The 12,689-nt window shown below is 49.6% G+C and overlaps 1 protein-coding gene across 1 annotated transcript; it reads right to left on the bottom strand.

The window, feature by feature from the left end:
- Positions 1–202: 202 nt before the first annotated feature.
- LOC115318408 lies at positions 203–925 on the bottom strand. The gene has a single exon (XM_029978130.4). The coding sequence runs from the start codon at positions 923–925 to the stop codon at positions 203–205; it is 723 nt and encodes a 240-aa protein (XP_029833990.3).
- Positions 926–12,689: the final 11,764 nt, after the last annotated feature.

Genomic DNA, 12,689 nt, shown 5'->3' with positions numbered 1-12,689 from the left:
GAGGCAGTAGACGCGCTTCCAGACTGCTTCTCCGGCTTTAGGAGACACAGGAGCACTGCGGACTCCATTGCAGACCTCACCACCACCATGGAGGAAGCTAAAGAAAGGGGCTGGTCGACGGCCACAGTGTTCCTAGACGTGAGGAAAGCCTTCGATGCGCTCCCCCATGACACCATCTTCACGGCTCTCCAGAACCTCGGAATCACCGGGCGCCCCCTGTCATACATACGTGCATTTCTGACAGGAAGAACACTGCGTGTACGTGTCGGCAGCACCTACAGCACACCACGCGGGATAACAGCCGGTGTGCCCCAGGGAAGCGTGCTGAGCCCGCTGCTTTTCTCCATCGCGATCGCATCTCTCCCTTCGGCTGCCGGAGTTGGAGCTCGACCACAGTTCCTCGTGAACATGGCGGTATACGCAAACGACGTGGCACTTTGGGCCACCAGCCCACCAAATCGCAGACAGGAAATGGTGAAAGAGTTGCAACGGGCACTGACCAACACGGTGCACAGACTACACGAACTGGGCCTCGGCATCTCGGCTGAGAAGACCACGGCTCTGTTCCAGGCTCCAATACTGCGAACATTTCGTCCAGTACTACACATCGAGGGAGCACCGATAAAATCAGAAAAGACAGCAACTTATCTGGGTTTGATGCTCGACGCGCGCGTGTCCTGGAGGCCCGCTGTAGATGCAGTGCTCCAGAAGATGCGCACAAGAACAAACACCCTGCGGGAACTTGGAGGCACAACGTGGGGCACCTCGCAGGCCATGATGCTGGCAATGTACAAGGGCCTGATCGTGTCCTGCCCGACCTACGCGCTGCCGTTGGTGACGCTAAACAGCACACAACAAGGAAACCTAGAGAGGGCGCAGAGGGTGGCACTGAGAATTTGCCTTGGCACGCCCCGATGCGCCTCATCACACAAGACACTCGTCGAGGCCGGCGTAGCCACGATTTGTGCCACACTACAGAAGCGGGCTCTTGGACACCTTATCCGAATGGAGAATGGGCGGTCGACGGGAAGCCTAATCATGAAGATTGCGCAGAGAACAGAGTCAGGACTTGGACGCGCGCTCTGTCAACTTGGAGACATCGCGGGAACCGCTGCGGCCCTGGCCGACCTCCCACCACTGCAAGAACGTCCACAACCCATGGACGTCGATCTACACATCCCCGGGTTGAGATCAAGAAGGACGGCAACAACAGTGACCCTACGAACCCTTGCGCTGTCCCACATCGAGGACCAGTACCACGGCTGGGCTCAAGTGTTCACGGACGGCTCAGTACGTCCCACAGACGGGTCGTCAACAGCCGCGGCGGCCTTCGAGGTGGCTGGCGTTGGGCTAAGCGTGCGCCTTACACACCATGCAACCAGCACCACCACAGAACAAGCAGCGATCCTGCTCGCCCTCGAGGCCGTTCAGAAAGGCAGCTCCAGGGGCGGCAAGTGGGTAATCTTGTGCGACTCACAAGCCGCGCTCTCCATGCCAGATAACTTGGAGAGGGCACCACCACTGGCGCGAAGAATCGCAGCAGAAGCGATGGCATTGGAGCAACTCGGACACCAGTTCAGGTTTCAGTGGCTGCCAAGCCACTGTGGCATCAAGGGAAACGAGATCGCCGACCAGATGGCAAACTTCGCCCATGATGAGCCCTCTACTCCCACATCCAAGGTGCCCCCGTCCGCGGACGCCAAGCTCTTTGTGGCGAGGGAGATCGCAAGTCAGCATCCAGACGCAAGGATGGCACAAGGCGACCACCCGGCCCGGCTCCCAGCACGCATGAACCGGGCAACGGCGGCTGTCTTCCACCGACTTCGGACGGGCAGCGCCCTCACCCCCGCATGGATCAACAGGATGAGACCCTCTAGGAGTCCAGACTGCAACACCTGTGGGACTCGCGCAGATGACGTCCACCTCATCCTACAGTGCACCCTCTACGACACTGAGAGAAGGGCACTCCAGTCTGTCTATGCTGGAAAAAGCGATGAAGAAACTTCATCGTGACGTCGCCGGTGGGAGGAGCCTAATCTCAATCGGCGGCGAACTCAACTGGCAGGGAACTTCATCGCGGCGCGTTGATGACGTCGACGGACAGTGACGATTGAGTTGAAACTTCATCGGGATTTGTCCCCAAAATATGTCCCTAGAGGGAAATGCGCAACGCCGCATCGAAGTGTCTTGTAAAAGCAACATTTTTAACTTCTGAAAATGTATAATGCGGTACAATCTAAATATAATTACCGGGGTCAAGTCTAGGTCCATTGAATCAAGTCTTTTTACGTAAGTGAAACAATTTAGATGATCGCAATGCGTGAGCTGCATCGCGATCGTGATAAATTGTCATGGCCGACGGTGGATGTCGCACGTAAAGTGCTCGTGTGTCTGTACGAAGATTTGCCTCACTTTTGGAATTTTTGCTGTCAAGTCGGGCTTTTTCACGTCGCGATTACCACTCAGCAGTCTGGTGGGGTACGTGAACCAAGTGCCCTCGCTGAACTCGAGGAGTAGGACAGAATCTTGGCCCATATGACAAAGGTTCCTCGCTAAGACACGGAAGAAGGCGCATGATTTCGAGGGCGGACGCGCCTCGTCCGTCGCCACACGGCATCTCGGCTGCAGTGTCGGTAAGTGCATGCATCTCAATGGGCGGTTTTAGCGTACCGTTGCCGTGCGCAGCGAAATTGTTACTGGGAGCTCGCGCTGTAACTTAGAAGCATGCTTTTCAGCGCGCTGAACGCCTTACCAGCCGTACCGTGGCCACCGCAGAACACGGTAACGGTCTCCTAAAACTTGCTACTTGTATAGTCAGTTACAGGTTAAGAAGGTAGCGGCAAATGCCCCTCAAAGGGAATCAGATATCCCTCCGCCACCTCTGCGTCCAATAGCGTCCCACCGTTTCCTTGACGTCGCGGCCAACGCGCGAGGAGGGTCTTGCCTTTCTGTACATATGTGCTTTATTTTTCGACTTTTACTTAGCATTGTGGAAGGCACGAGAGGGAGATTAGAGTTCTCCCCCACCGACGGAAACAAATACGACTTTCGGGGATTAGCTTCCCCCCCGATGGATACAAAGGCTGCACTCAGGGGCTCGGTTCCCTCTCCGATGAATACAAGGGTCGCTTTCTTAAAAAGTGGGATCGGAGACAAGTGGGAATCCATTGAAGCGGAACAAGGAGCGTTTCCAGCGAACTCTTCTTTCGACTGCGGAGAGATTTGAAACGGGCGCATCACACTTGTGGGAGGAGCTTCTCCTACCTTCTTGACTTGTAACCGACTATAGTAAACATACACTGTGTTGTTTTTGGTCTTATTGATTTTGCACGAGTGTGCTGCCTCGTGATGTTTCTTTGAAAGTTCGGATCGTAGCGCTCAAGCTGACGAGTTAATTTCTCTAGAGCTGTGCATGAGGCACTCCGATACCTGAATTCTAAAGTGTAGGCAATGGGCATTACATCAACGCGGAACCAGAAAGGCTGCCAATGTGTTGTGCGTTAACTTGTGTTTGATTGGATGATGCAGGACTCATCTGCTGTGGCTAAAGGTGCTAGTGAGGACCCAGCACAGATGGCAGCTCCACCACCACCAAATGGTAGGTATAAAAAACAGTCTGGATTCATCTCCACAATACGTGGTTTGCGCCTGTGTCAGGACATATATTATGCATGAGTGCCGTCGGTAGCCTCATGCTGGTGGCCATTGATGTTGTGGGGTTGCAGCTTTGCTACACTGTGATCATGGTGAACTGCGCTGGCTCCAGTGGCCCAAAGTGACAGCTTTTGTACCTATCTCGGCAATTGCACAAAAATGTGAACATGACCTGCACTGTGCAGAACTATGTAGAAGATGCTGTCATTAACCTATTGTGCCTGGTCGGTAGCTCCCAAGGTGACTGTAGGTCCAACCGTGTTGATGTTCCTAGCAAGGTGACACCTCAGCAAGACCATGGTGCAGAGACAATCCACACATGGTTACTTGAGTTTTGTGTCGGACAAGACACAGATCCAATTATTGAGACTGTGTCAGTAAAAAGACGGTGCCTCCGGTCCTGTTTCCCGACAGCAACCTGCTTCCACCGAACATTCCCGGCAGCACCACATCTACCCACTGCCCTGAAATTGACAAGGGAATGACACTAAGGCAAAACTGGCTCACCAATTCCAAAACCGGTGTCTGCTATTTATATAAAAGGTCCACTTCTAAAAATATTTGCTGAAAAGGGCTGTGGAAGCAGGACGCACCTGGCTGGGCATTGCCTGTCGAACTCGGCAAAATCATCGGCGTGCAGTTTTGTATACTTCTCTTCATTTTTTGCACTCAGGTATTCACATCCTCCACCTTTGGCTAGATATCACAATCTGTCACAGTTGAGAGTAAGTAGCAGATGGTTCTCGCCACCATACAGAGCAATATTTTCTGCGTACTGAACTGGACAAACACGGACAAACTTTGTCATCATCACTTGACGGTTTCAACTTCTGCCTAGGCTTAGCCCAAGTGCCTGCACTAGCACATATTTCCCCGCACGTCTCCGAGCAAGCGCGCCCGTGGCCGAATGGCCACGGGTGCGCTTGCTTAAGGTCTAAAATCAAGTCAAGGTCTAAAATTGGCTGGCAAGCATTGTTTGGAGAACCGTCGAAAGAAAACCTGTGTCATATGGCACTAATGAATTATTCCAGGCCAAGTTTCTTCGTCCTTGCTTTATTGAGTTACACCCAGAGCAGCTTGGGCTCACAGCCTTTGTTGTTTGCTCAATGCAATGCGGAAGAGCTGGACTTCCACAGCACCAAAAACATTGACGGGAACAAGAGTTAACTTGTCATTGGGAATCAGTTATGACAGACAGTTATAGCATAAAGGAAAGTGAATGCAGGACTCTTCTGTTTTCGCTCCTTTTCATTTTCGGACCTTGTGTTGTGTTTCGAAGTGAGTGATTTCCAACTTTTCACTTTCCATTTTTCATGTGATGGACAGAGCAGGTCTGTCTGCTGCAAAGTAATTGGATCATGCTAGGTGCACATTGCTCAAGGCTCCTTGCTTCATAGGTTGCTTGTTGTACTGGAAGACCCACAGCATGAGCTTGCTGGTCTGAGCAGTTTTTTGGTTAGGAAGGTGCCCGCATAAACAAAATGTCTTTCAGGAGTCTCGCATTCTTGATATTTCGAGCTCTATATAAGAGTTCTAAAAGAAGATAAAAGCAGTGGTATGCCATACACTACTGCTCACCACTCCCCTGGGATTCTCTTGTTCTATGCAATTTCTGTAACATAGTCTTTAAAAATGCTTGTTTTTATAAACATTCACCCTTTTTGTGTACTTTGTTTGCAGGCTGTGGAGGGACAAGCAGCTGCAGATAGCCAGCAGTCATCTTCACTGACCACACTCGTGCTGCCCCTCATGGGGGTGCAGAATTTTCATGCACAATAAAACATGCTCCCTAGGCACCATTTTGCATCTTTCATGATTTCAGTATAGCATGGAAAAAATGTTTGCAGCACTACCTTGGTCATACCCGACAAAATTGTCATACATCGAATACAAATTCTGGGTCAGAAAATCTCGGTGCAATTGTTTATGTGCCGGGACTCGTATCTCGACTTCAGATGTCGATGTATATTTCATATACAGGGAACCAGAAATTTCACAATTAACGGTGACACGGCGGTGCAAGTTCAATCGTCCAGATACCAGCAACCACAGTTAATTCTTTACCTTTTCTTCCTCTATGCTTGGAACAATATACTGTTAGAGCCAGAATGCTTATGCAGTCAATGGGAAACAAGATGCCACCCATGAGGAGGCCCTCTTTTATTATCTCTTCTAATGTCTCGACGTTTCGCTTATGCGGTTTGCATTTTTGCAAGGTTACCCTGCCAAAAACATTGTGTTAAAAAGCTTTTTCAGAAACATCAACTTTATAATAAACTTCCATTTTTAGGTGCCGTACCAAAACTCCGCTTGAACTGTCTTTTAGGTATACCCCTCTGCAGTCAAAGGGACTTACCGTGTCTACTTGATTTGGCAAGTTACAAAGTATGACAAAACATTGCAAGCGGATACACACAAGTATATTTCGCAGATGTGACGAGAGACAAAGCTCGTAGTAGCCTCAACAGCTGCCAGGCTTCAAGTTTGAGCAGGGAGACCCTGGTAGGCAGCACATACTTGCAGAGGTGGTCACCTCTCAGATTTTCAGCACTGCACAGCGTGTCCTCTGCTGTCAAAGCTTACACCGTCCTCGGGGTCGGACTCTTGGGGCTCAAGGGAGAGGCCCCAAAATAGAGCTACACAAGCCCGCATTGCGCAGAAAGTCAAATGATTTTGCTGTGCCCAGAACCTTTGCAACCACCGGAACCTGCTTTTCAGCATCCTATTCACTGCTCTACGACAGAATCCTAACCATTGCTTTTTGTTAAGCTTGGCCTCAGAACAACAGAGCATCCATTGGGGTCGCGAGGAATTGGTGTGCAAGCATGGCTTCAGGGTTTTGTCGCTGTCACCTGCACACAACAGTGAGGCGGTATCTGACATGAATGTTTCATAACCTTTTCAGTTGTCCAAAAGCATATCAAGACTAGATAGAAATTCTATATGCTAATGCAGCCTCTACTTGGAGATAGTAGTTGCATAGCATCCCAAAAAGGCTGAAAATGTAATAACAAAAAAGTTAAAAAAAAAGTGGAGATATTCCACTTGTCTTGCACAATACCCAAAATTATGCCTTCAGAGCAAAGAGGTGTCAATTGAGTTTATAATCTCTTTATTTTCCTTTATATACAAAGGTGGGAGATAGGGCATATAATGTCAAACCTCAAGCTGCATGGCTTGCAGCTTGACGAGGCGCCCTACCCGGTGTGGCAGAAAAGCAGCAGAAACGTTTCAGACAACACAAGCAAAGGACAAGATACCGTACCAGCTTGAACCTGCAATCGTAAAATGAAAACGTACACAACGTGCTGCAGCAGAACAATTTCCAGATGTAGAGGCCCGAGACATTTGGATGATACACATGCAATCACGAGTAAGCTTCAATCCGTGCGACTATCTCACACGACACTCATCACGGTGAACGAGGCACCCGTTTTCTACCGAGAGCTCTCGTGCAAGCGCATTGAGGAAATGTGTATTGAGCACTTACCGACAACACCGCTGAATTCGCATCGCTGAACTTCTTGGTCGTCGTCTTTCCGTCTTCACTTGGCGCGCGAAGCCCACCCACCTTCAGCCCCGGGTTATCGATTATCGCCTCTGTAGCATTCAAAGAATGCGACTCGCAGCACACCGACGCACGGTGACGTCTTCGTCGCAGCAAAATGTGCCGCCAGCAACGCTCAAAGAGAGCACTTCCTGCTCGGCGGTCACCATATGGGGCCCCTCGCGACGCCGCCAAAGCTTCAACGGCAAATGTCAGCACCAGCCAGTGTCAGGCAGTATTCCCCGATTACGTCCCTGACGAACCTTGAACGGCGAACACATAAAAACGTAGCGATAGTCCGCTTTGGTCCGCCCCACCCGCGAGCTTGAACGTCGCCATCTTCATTGACTTTGGCAACTTTTGCTGCCCGACTACTACAAAGTTATCTCCATCGCCAAACTCAATCGTGACGACATTTTGACGTCACCGCGAACTTCATTATTTCACCAGCATAGCTCGAACTCCATCGGAATCCGTAGTGAAAAACTCAATCGCAACGTCACATCACGTGACCAAAAGGGCAGCCAATCAGCGACCGATTGAGTTAACTTCATCGTTGAGTTTGCAATCTAGCATAGACAGACAGGAAGAGTACAGAAAACTCAACCTACCCTACAGCTCTCTGGAGGAGATCACCAGACCTCGAGGCACAAACTGCACCAAAAAGAAGGCGCTGAAGGCACTGGAGAGCTACCTGGACGAAACAGGATTAATCTCCCTCCTCTGAAGAAAAAGGCAACAAAGAGAGAAGTGGTGACAACAGCCTTTCCGACAGACTGACTCATCAATACTACTCCCTGTGGCCGAACTAAATTAGGAAACTACCCTCTTTCGCCTACATCGGACTTCCCCAATCACCATCAAGGCGACTGGACCCTATACAAACTAGCCTTGCCGATGGCTATGACCATAACAGAACCCCCGCCTGCAAATTAGACTTCGACGGTTAGAGAAAGACTAGAAAAATCCCAACCTCCCCCCTTTCTACTCCCCCTTTTCCCCTCTTTATTTCCCAAGAACCCTTCCCCTCCGACTGTGACATGGGCGTCTAAGTACGCCCCAACAACAGTCGGCTTCCCAACCCCCCTCCCCAAAACGCATACTACTACTACTACGGTCCAAAATATCGCTTCTACCATTTTATTTCGCCCATTCTAAAATAATCAAGAGAGGAGTTGTAAAAAGCAGCATCATAGCAGCCTTACAAAAATCATGCGAGCACACAGCCAAGCAGAGTTTTGAGGTACAGCTTCAAAAACTACATGAATCTGGGTATACCACTTCTTTAATGTTCAATGTAGCAGAGAGCTTGACCACTCACAATGAAAGGAGAAGAAGAGATAAGACACGCTGTCCGGCAGTGATACCCTACCAACACAAGGTATCACACAACTTGAAACGAATAGCGTCTAAATATGACATACAGGTTGTAACATCAGCTCCGGATAAACTTAAAAAAAAACTGTGTCCAAAAATCAACTCCCAGAACGAAAGACAAGAACAATGCTCAGTCCAGCACGCACATAAATATATCGACTGCAACGTCAACATCGTTTACGAAATTCCATGCACATATGGGAGAGTGTACGACAGTCAATCTGGGCGCTGCGTAAATGTACGACTATAGAGAGCATGACCTTTCCCTACATGCATCACCGTCAGGATACTTGGCCATACATGTCAGAGACCGTAAATGCACTCCTCTATTCAATCAAATAAAAGTATTCAATCGCTTTCGTAGCAAGAGAGCTAGAGAAAGTTTGGAGGCAAAAACTATAATAAAAAAAGGAGACACTTGCATTAGCACACCATCAATTTCACTGTCCGAGAAAGAGATAGGGCACCTCGACCTTTTTTCTTAATCTGGCCGCTTTTCTTTTTATTTTAATTTTCTATCGGCATTTTAATTTTGGAATTCTCTCATTTTCTCTTATCATGCATTAAACAATCAGTTGTTAGTAAGCGCTTGTCCTGTTCATTCTTTGTTCTGTCCTTGTCCTTTGCGCTCTTGTAATTAAGGTGTGGGATAAAAGGCCGATCAATAGATTATTTCCGAAATTCAATCTGGCTACCTTGATCACTATCACCATCTGTGGAACGGCATTTGTGCCATACCAATGGCGGCCCTCTAGTGACTGATGAAGGAAGACGCTGAAGATGCTCCTAAGTGGATGATGCGAGGCCTGTATACATTCGGGGGGTCAGTACGACGCGACGTAGGAATGGAACAGAAGAGCTACGTAAGCGTTTATTTCTAATAACTCAGATTCAGTCAATCTGCGGGTGGCACACAATCGGCTTTAAAGCACTTTGGTGTATAGAATTTTCTCGAGGCATCTGAGTGCCTCGAGAATGAGTGCTTCTGAATGCAGGTTCTTGGTCACTATCGAACTGAAAATGATCGAGAAAGAACTCACACTGAACAATTCCTCACGTGCCGTTGACTTGCTAAAGTGACGGTGCCGATGCAAGCTCTTGTTTGTTTGTTTATTTTGGGGTGAAGAGAAAGGGGGGAGCCAGGAGATATGTGGGCCTCCAGTCAGGGGCAAGTCGCTACCTGGCTTTTTGAGAGATGGGTAAATAAAGGGAAGAGGAAGAAGAAATGGTTATGTGCAAGTTTGAACATCTGATGCATCGTAATCCAAAAGCCAACGGGCTTGTTTAAAATTGGGCTTGTGAGCAAATGACTCCAAAGCGAGCAGGAAGATAGCATCCACTCCTATCGCAGTGCCGATCCGAGATGGCAAAGTCTGTCAGTGTACCGCAGAGGTTCCCATCTCGGCTCCGCACTAGATCAGAATGTTGCTAACCTGCTGTGCTACACCTATTCACTCGCATACGTGAATTTAAACGTTAAATACTTGTCCTAGATCCGTCGTGTAAGTTTTTGCTTCGTGTCTGCGAACATCAGAGTCGATCTGAGAGCTCACTGTCCCGGAGATATTGGAGGAGAACACGAAAGACCTTTTCAACTATTCCCCGCGTTCCACTGGGGTTCAAAAGCTCTTAGGCAGTGGAGTGGGGAAGCCCAACAGCAACGTAGGATCGCAATAGCAGTTTTCGGAGATCCTCGTGGGTTGGACAAAAAAGTAGTGCATGGGTTGTGTCTTCAGGATCACCACAAGTTGGGCATCCGGGATCTGTCTTGCGGCGGTACATATGGAGACGCTTTGCGGTATGCGGGCAGCCAGTTCGAAGTCTGTGAAGGAGTGATGCCTCTGAACGTGGGAGTTTGCGTGGGATGCTTGGAGGTGGTCTTCCTGTCGCTACCCCTGTGTGGGGGAGTTTTTTGCGGATGGTATCCCGTATAAATCTGTGTGCCTCATTAAAGCTATCTAAAATGAATGTAGGGTCACCGTCATTATGAGCCCGCGCAACTAGCTCGTCTACTCTCTCGTTGCCGGGAATTCCAACACGGGAGGGAATCCACTGCAGAGCCAAACTCCAACCAAGGTCTTTCACCGTTGCAGCTGTTAATGCTACTCTATTTGAAAGAGGGGTGGCCCTCTCGAGGCGTGGAAGTTGTTGTAGTGCGCCTCTAGAGTCCGTGAGTACCACAGCTTTGGTTGGCGGGGTGATGTTTGTAAAGGTGTATCCACACGACGGACCAAATTGCTGTTTTGGTACGCGGGCCGCGCATCACGTGATCTTACGTCACCGGTTTGCGAGGTCCGCCGGCGGTCCGCGGCCCGCGCTTGTGAGAAATGCCAGCGACTTTTCTCGCCCGGACCTTGGCGGCGGACCGCGGCGTTTTTAGTATAATTGAAGTGCTAAGTCTGGCAACAAGCTGACTTTTGTTGTTTGAATTGAAATCCAAATGCTAAGTCGTGTTCTTTTGGCGCCAACTGTTGAAGACGAAGAAGACGAACCTTTTGTTGTACGACGATGGCGTCATGGTGCGACGATGCAACTTTTTACTTCATCGCGCTCATGGAGCAATTCCCCGCTCTGTGGAACAATTAGCGGCGAGATGTTTTGGTGGCGCCCTCCTATGGTTCCCCCTTGTTACGTCATTACCTTGCGAACAACAAGTTCGATGGTGTTTGTAAATAGCATGGTGGAAGCTTGAAATCATTGAGGTCTCAAAGCAACACTGCCAACACCGTCAAAATTAAAGTTCTTTCATTCCTCTTATTTACATCGATGATAAATCCCCTTTCCTACGTCATAGTCAGCGTTCGGCCAATCGTGGAAGGCCGACCACAGCGACGCTTTCGGTCGCGCACGGGGCTAATAGTTGTATGCCCTTTTCGGTTCACCTAAGTCCTCCTCGTCCTCAATAGTCAACGCCAGGGTCACCGCGGCCAAACATCTCTTTCGTTCAACCTCCATCTTGGCTCCTTACAAATAGCCTCAAAGCAGCTCGCTGCATGCGTTTGGCGGAGCTGTGAGGTCGAGGGTTAGACCGGCCCGTCCGCTCTGTCGTCTGCTCTTTTGGTCCGCCGTGTGGATGCTCATTGCAGCCGGGCGGCCCGCGGGCCTCGCATCACGTGATCAATCGGTCCGCGGCCCGGTCCGCCGTGTGGATACACCTTTATGGACTCAAGCGCTGCCCAGATAGCAACAAGTTCTGCAGTAGTTGATGATGCCTCGAAGTTAAGCCGGCCAGACACTTCGAAGTCTATTTCGGGAATAGTAATAGCAACAGTTGCTGTTTTCTTGATCGCATTGACTGAGGCGTCCGTGTATATGTGGATCCAATCACCTTACGCTTCCTCCAGGCGTTCGAACGTGATCGATCGGGCGACTAACGTGGGGACATTCGCCTTACGTTGAAAAATTGGTAGTGTTTCCTGTATCAACAGGGGCGCTCTCTTTGAATGTGGGGGAGGTGGATATAAATATTCCCCTGGTGCTCCAATCTCGTGCTGAAAATTGGATGCCAGCTGTCCGAGGTGAGAATTTGTACGGGCCAACAGGTGGGAATTCATATTGTCCACCGTAGGAACACTGGTAATGCGAGCAATGTGACGCTTAGCTCTCTCCTCAAGTTTTATCGACACAGGCCATTCTTTTGCCACAACAAGGGTTGGTGTGTTTGCTGAAGATGGTGGAAGTGCGAGGCAGCAACGCAGCGCCTTGCTGTGAAATGTGTCAATGTCCCGAATCTGGGCCCTTCCTATGTTCAGGAGTGGCAGGGAGTACAGAAGCCTCGACATTATAAGACCTTTGTAGAGTTGTAGGAGAGTACGTTGTGGCGCTCCCCACGAGGGGCCTCCGAGATGTCGTAGTAGCTCACGACATCGCTCCAAAGTCCTCCGAACCTCAGGTCTCCAGGTCACGCGGTCATCCACCTGCACCCCAAGATAGAGATGGCTACCAACTCTCTTAACAGGAGTTCCAGCAATCATTAGCCGCAGTGCGTGCTCGGGTGCTCGTCCTACTGGTCTGCACAAGTTCTTTTCCGCCATTGATATGGCAAAACCTAAACTGCTTTACGAGCCACCAGATGGCACTGAATTTCAGAAAGGGGCTATAGTAACCGATA

Source organism: Ixodes scapularis, unplaced genomic scaffold, assembly GCF_016920785.2.
Source record: "Ixodes scapularis isolate PalLabHiFi unplaced genomic scaffold, ASM1692078v2 PGA_scaffold4__175_contigs__length_147842914, whole genome shotgun sequence".
Classification (NCBI taxonomy): Eukaryota; Metazoa; Arthropoda; class Arachnida; order Ixodida; family Ixodidae; genus Ixodes; species Ixodes scapularis.
This window is presented reverse-complemented; position numbering and strand designations above follow the sequence as displayed.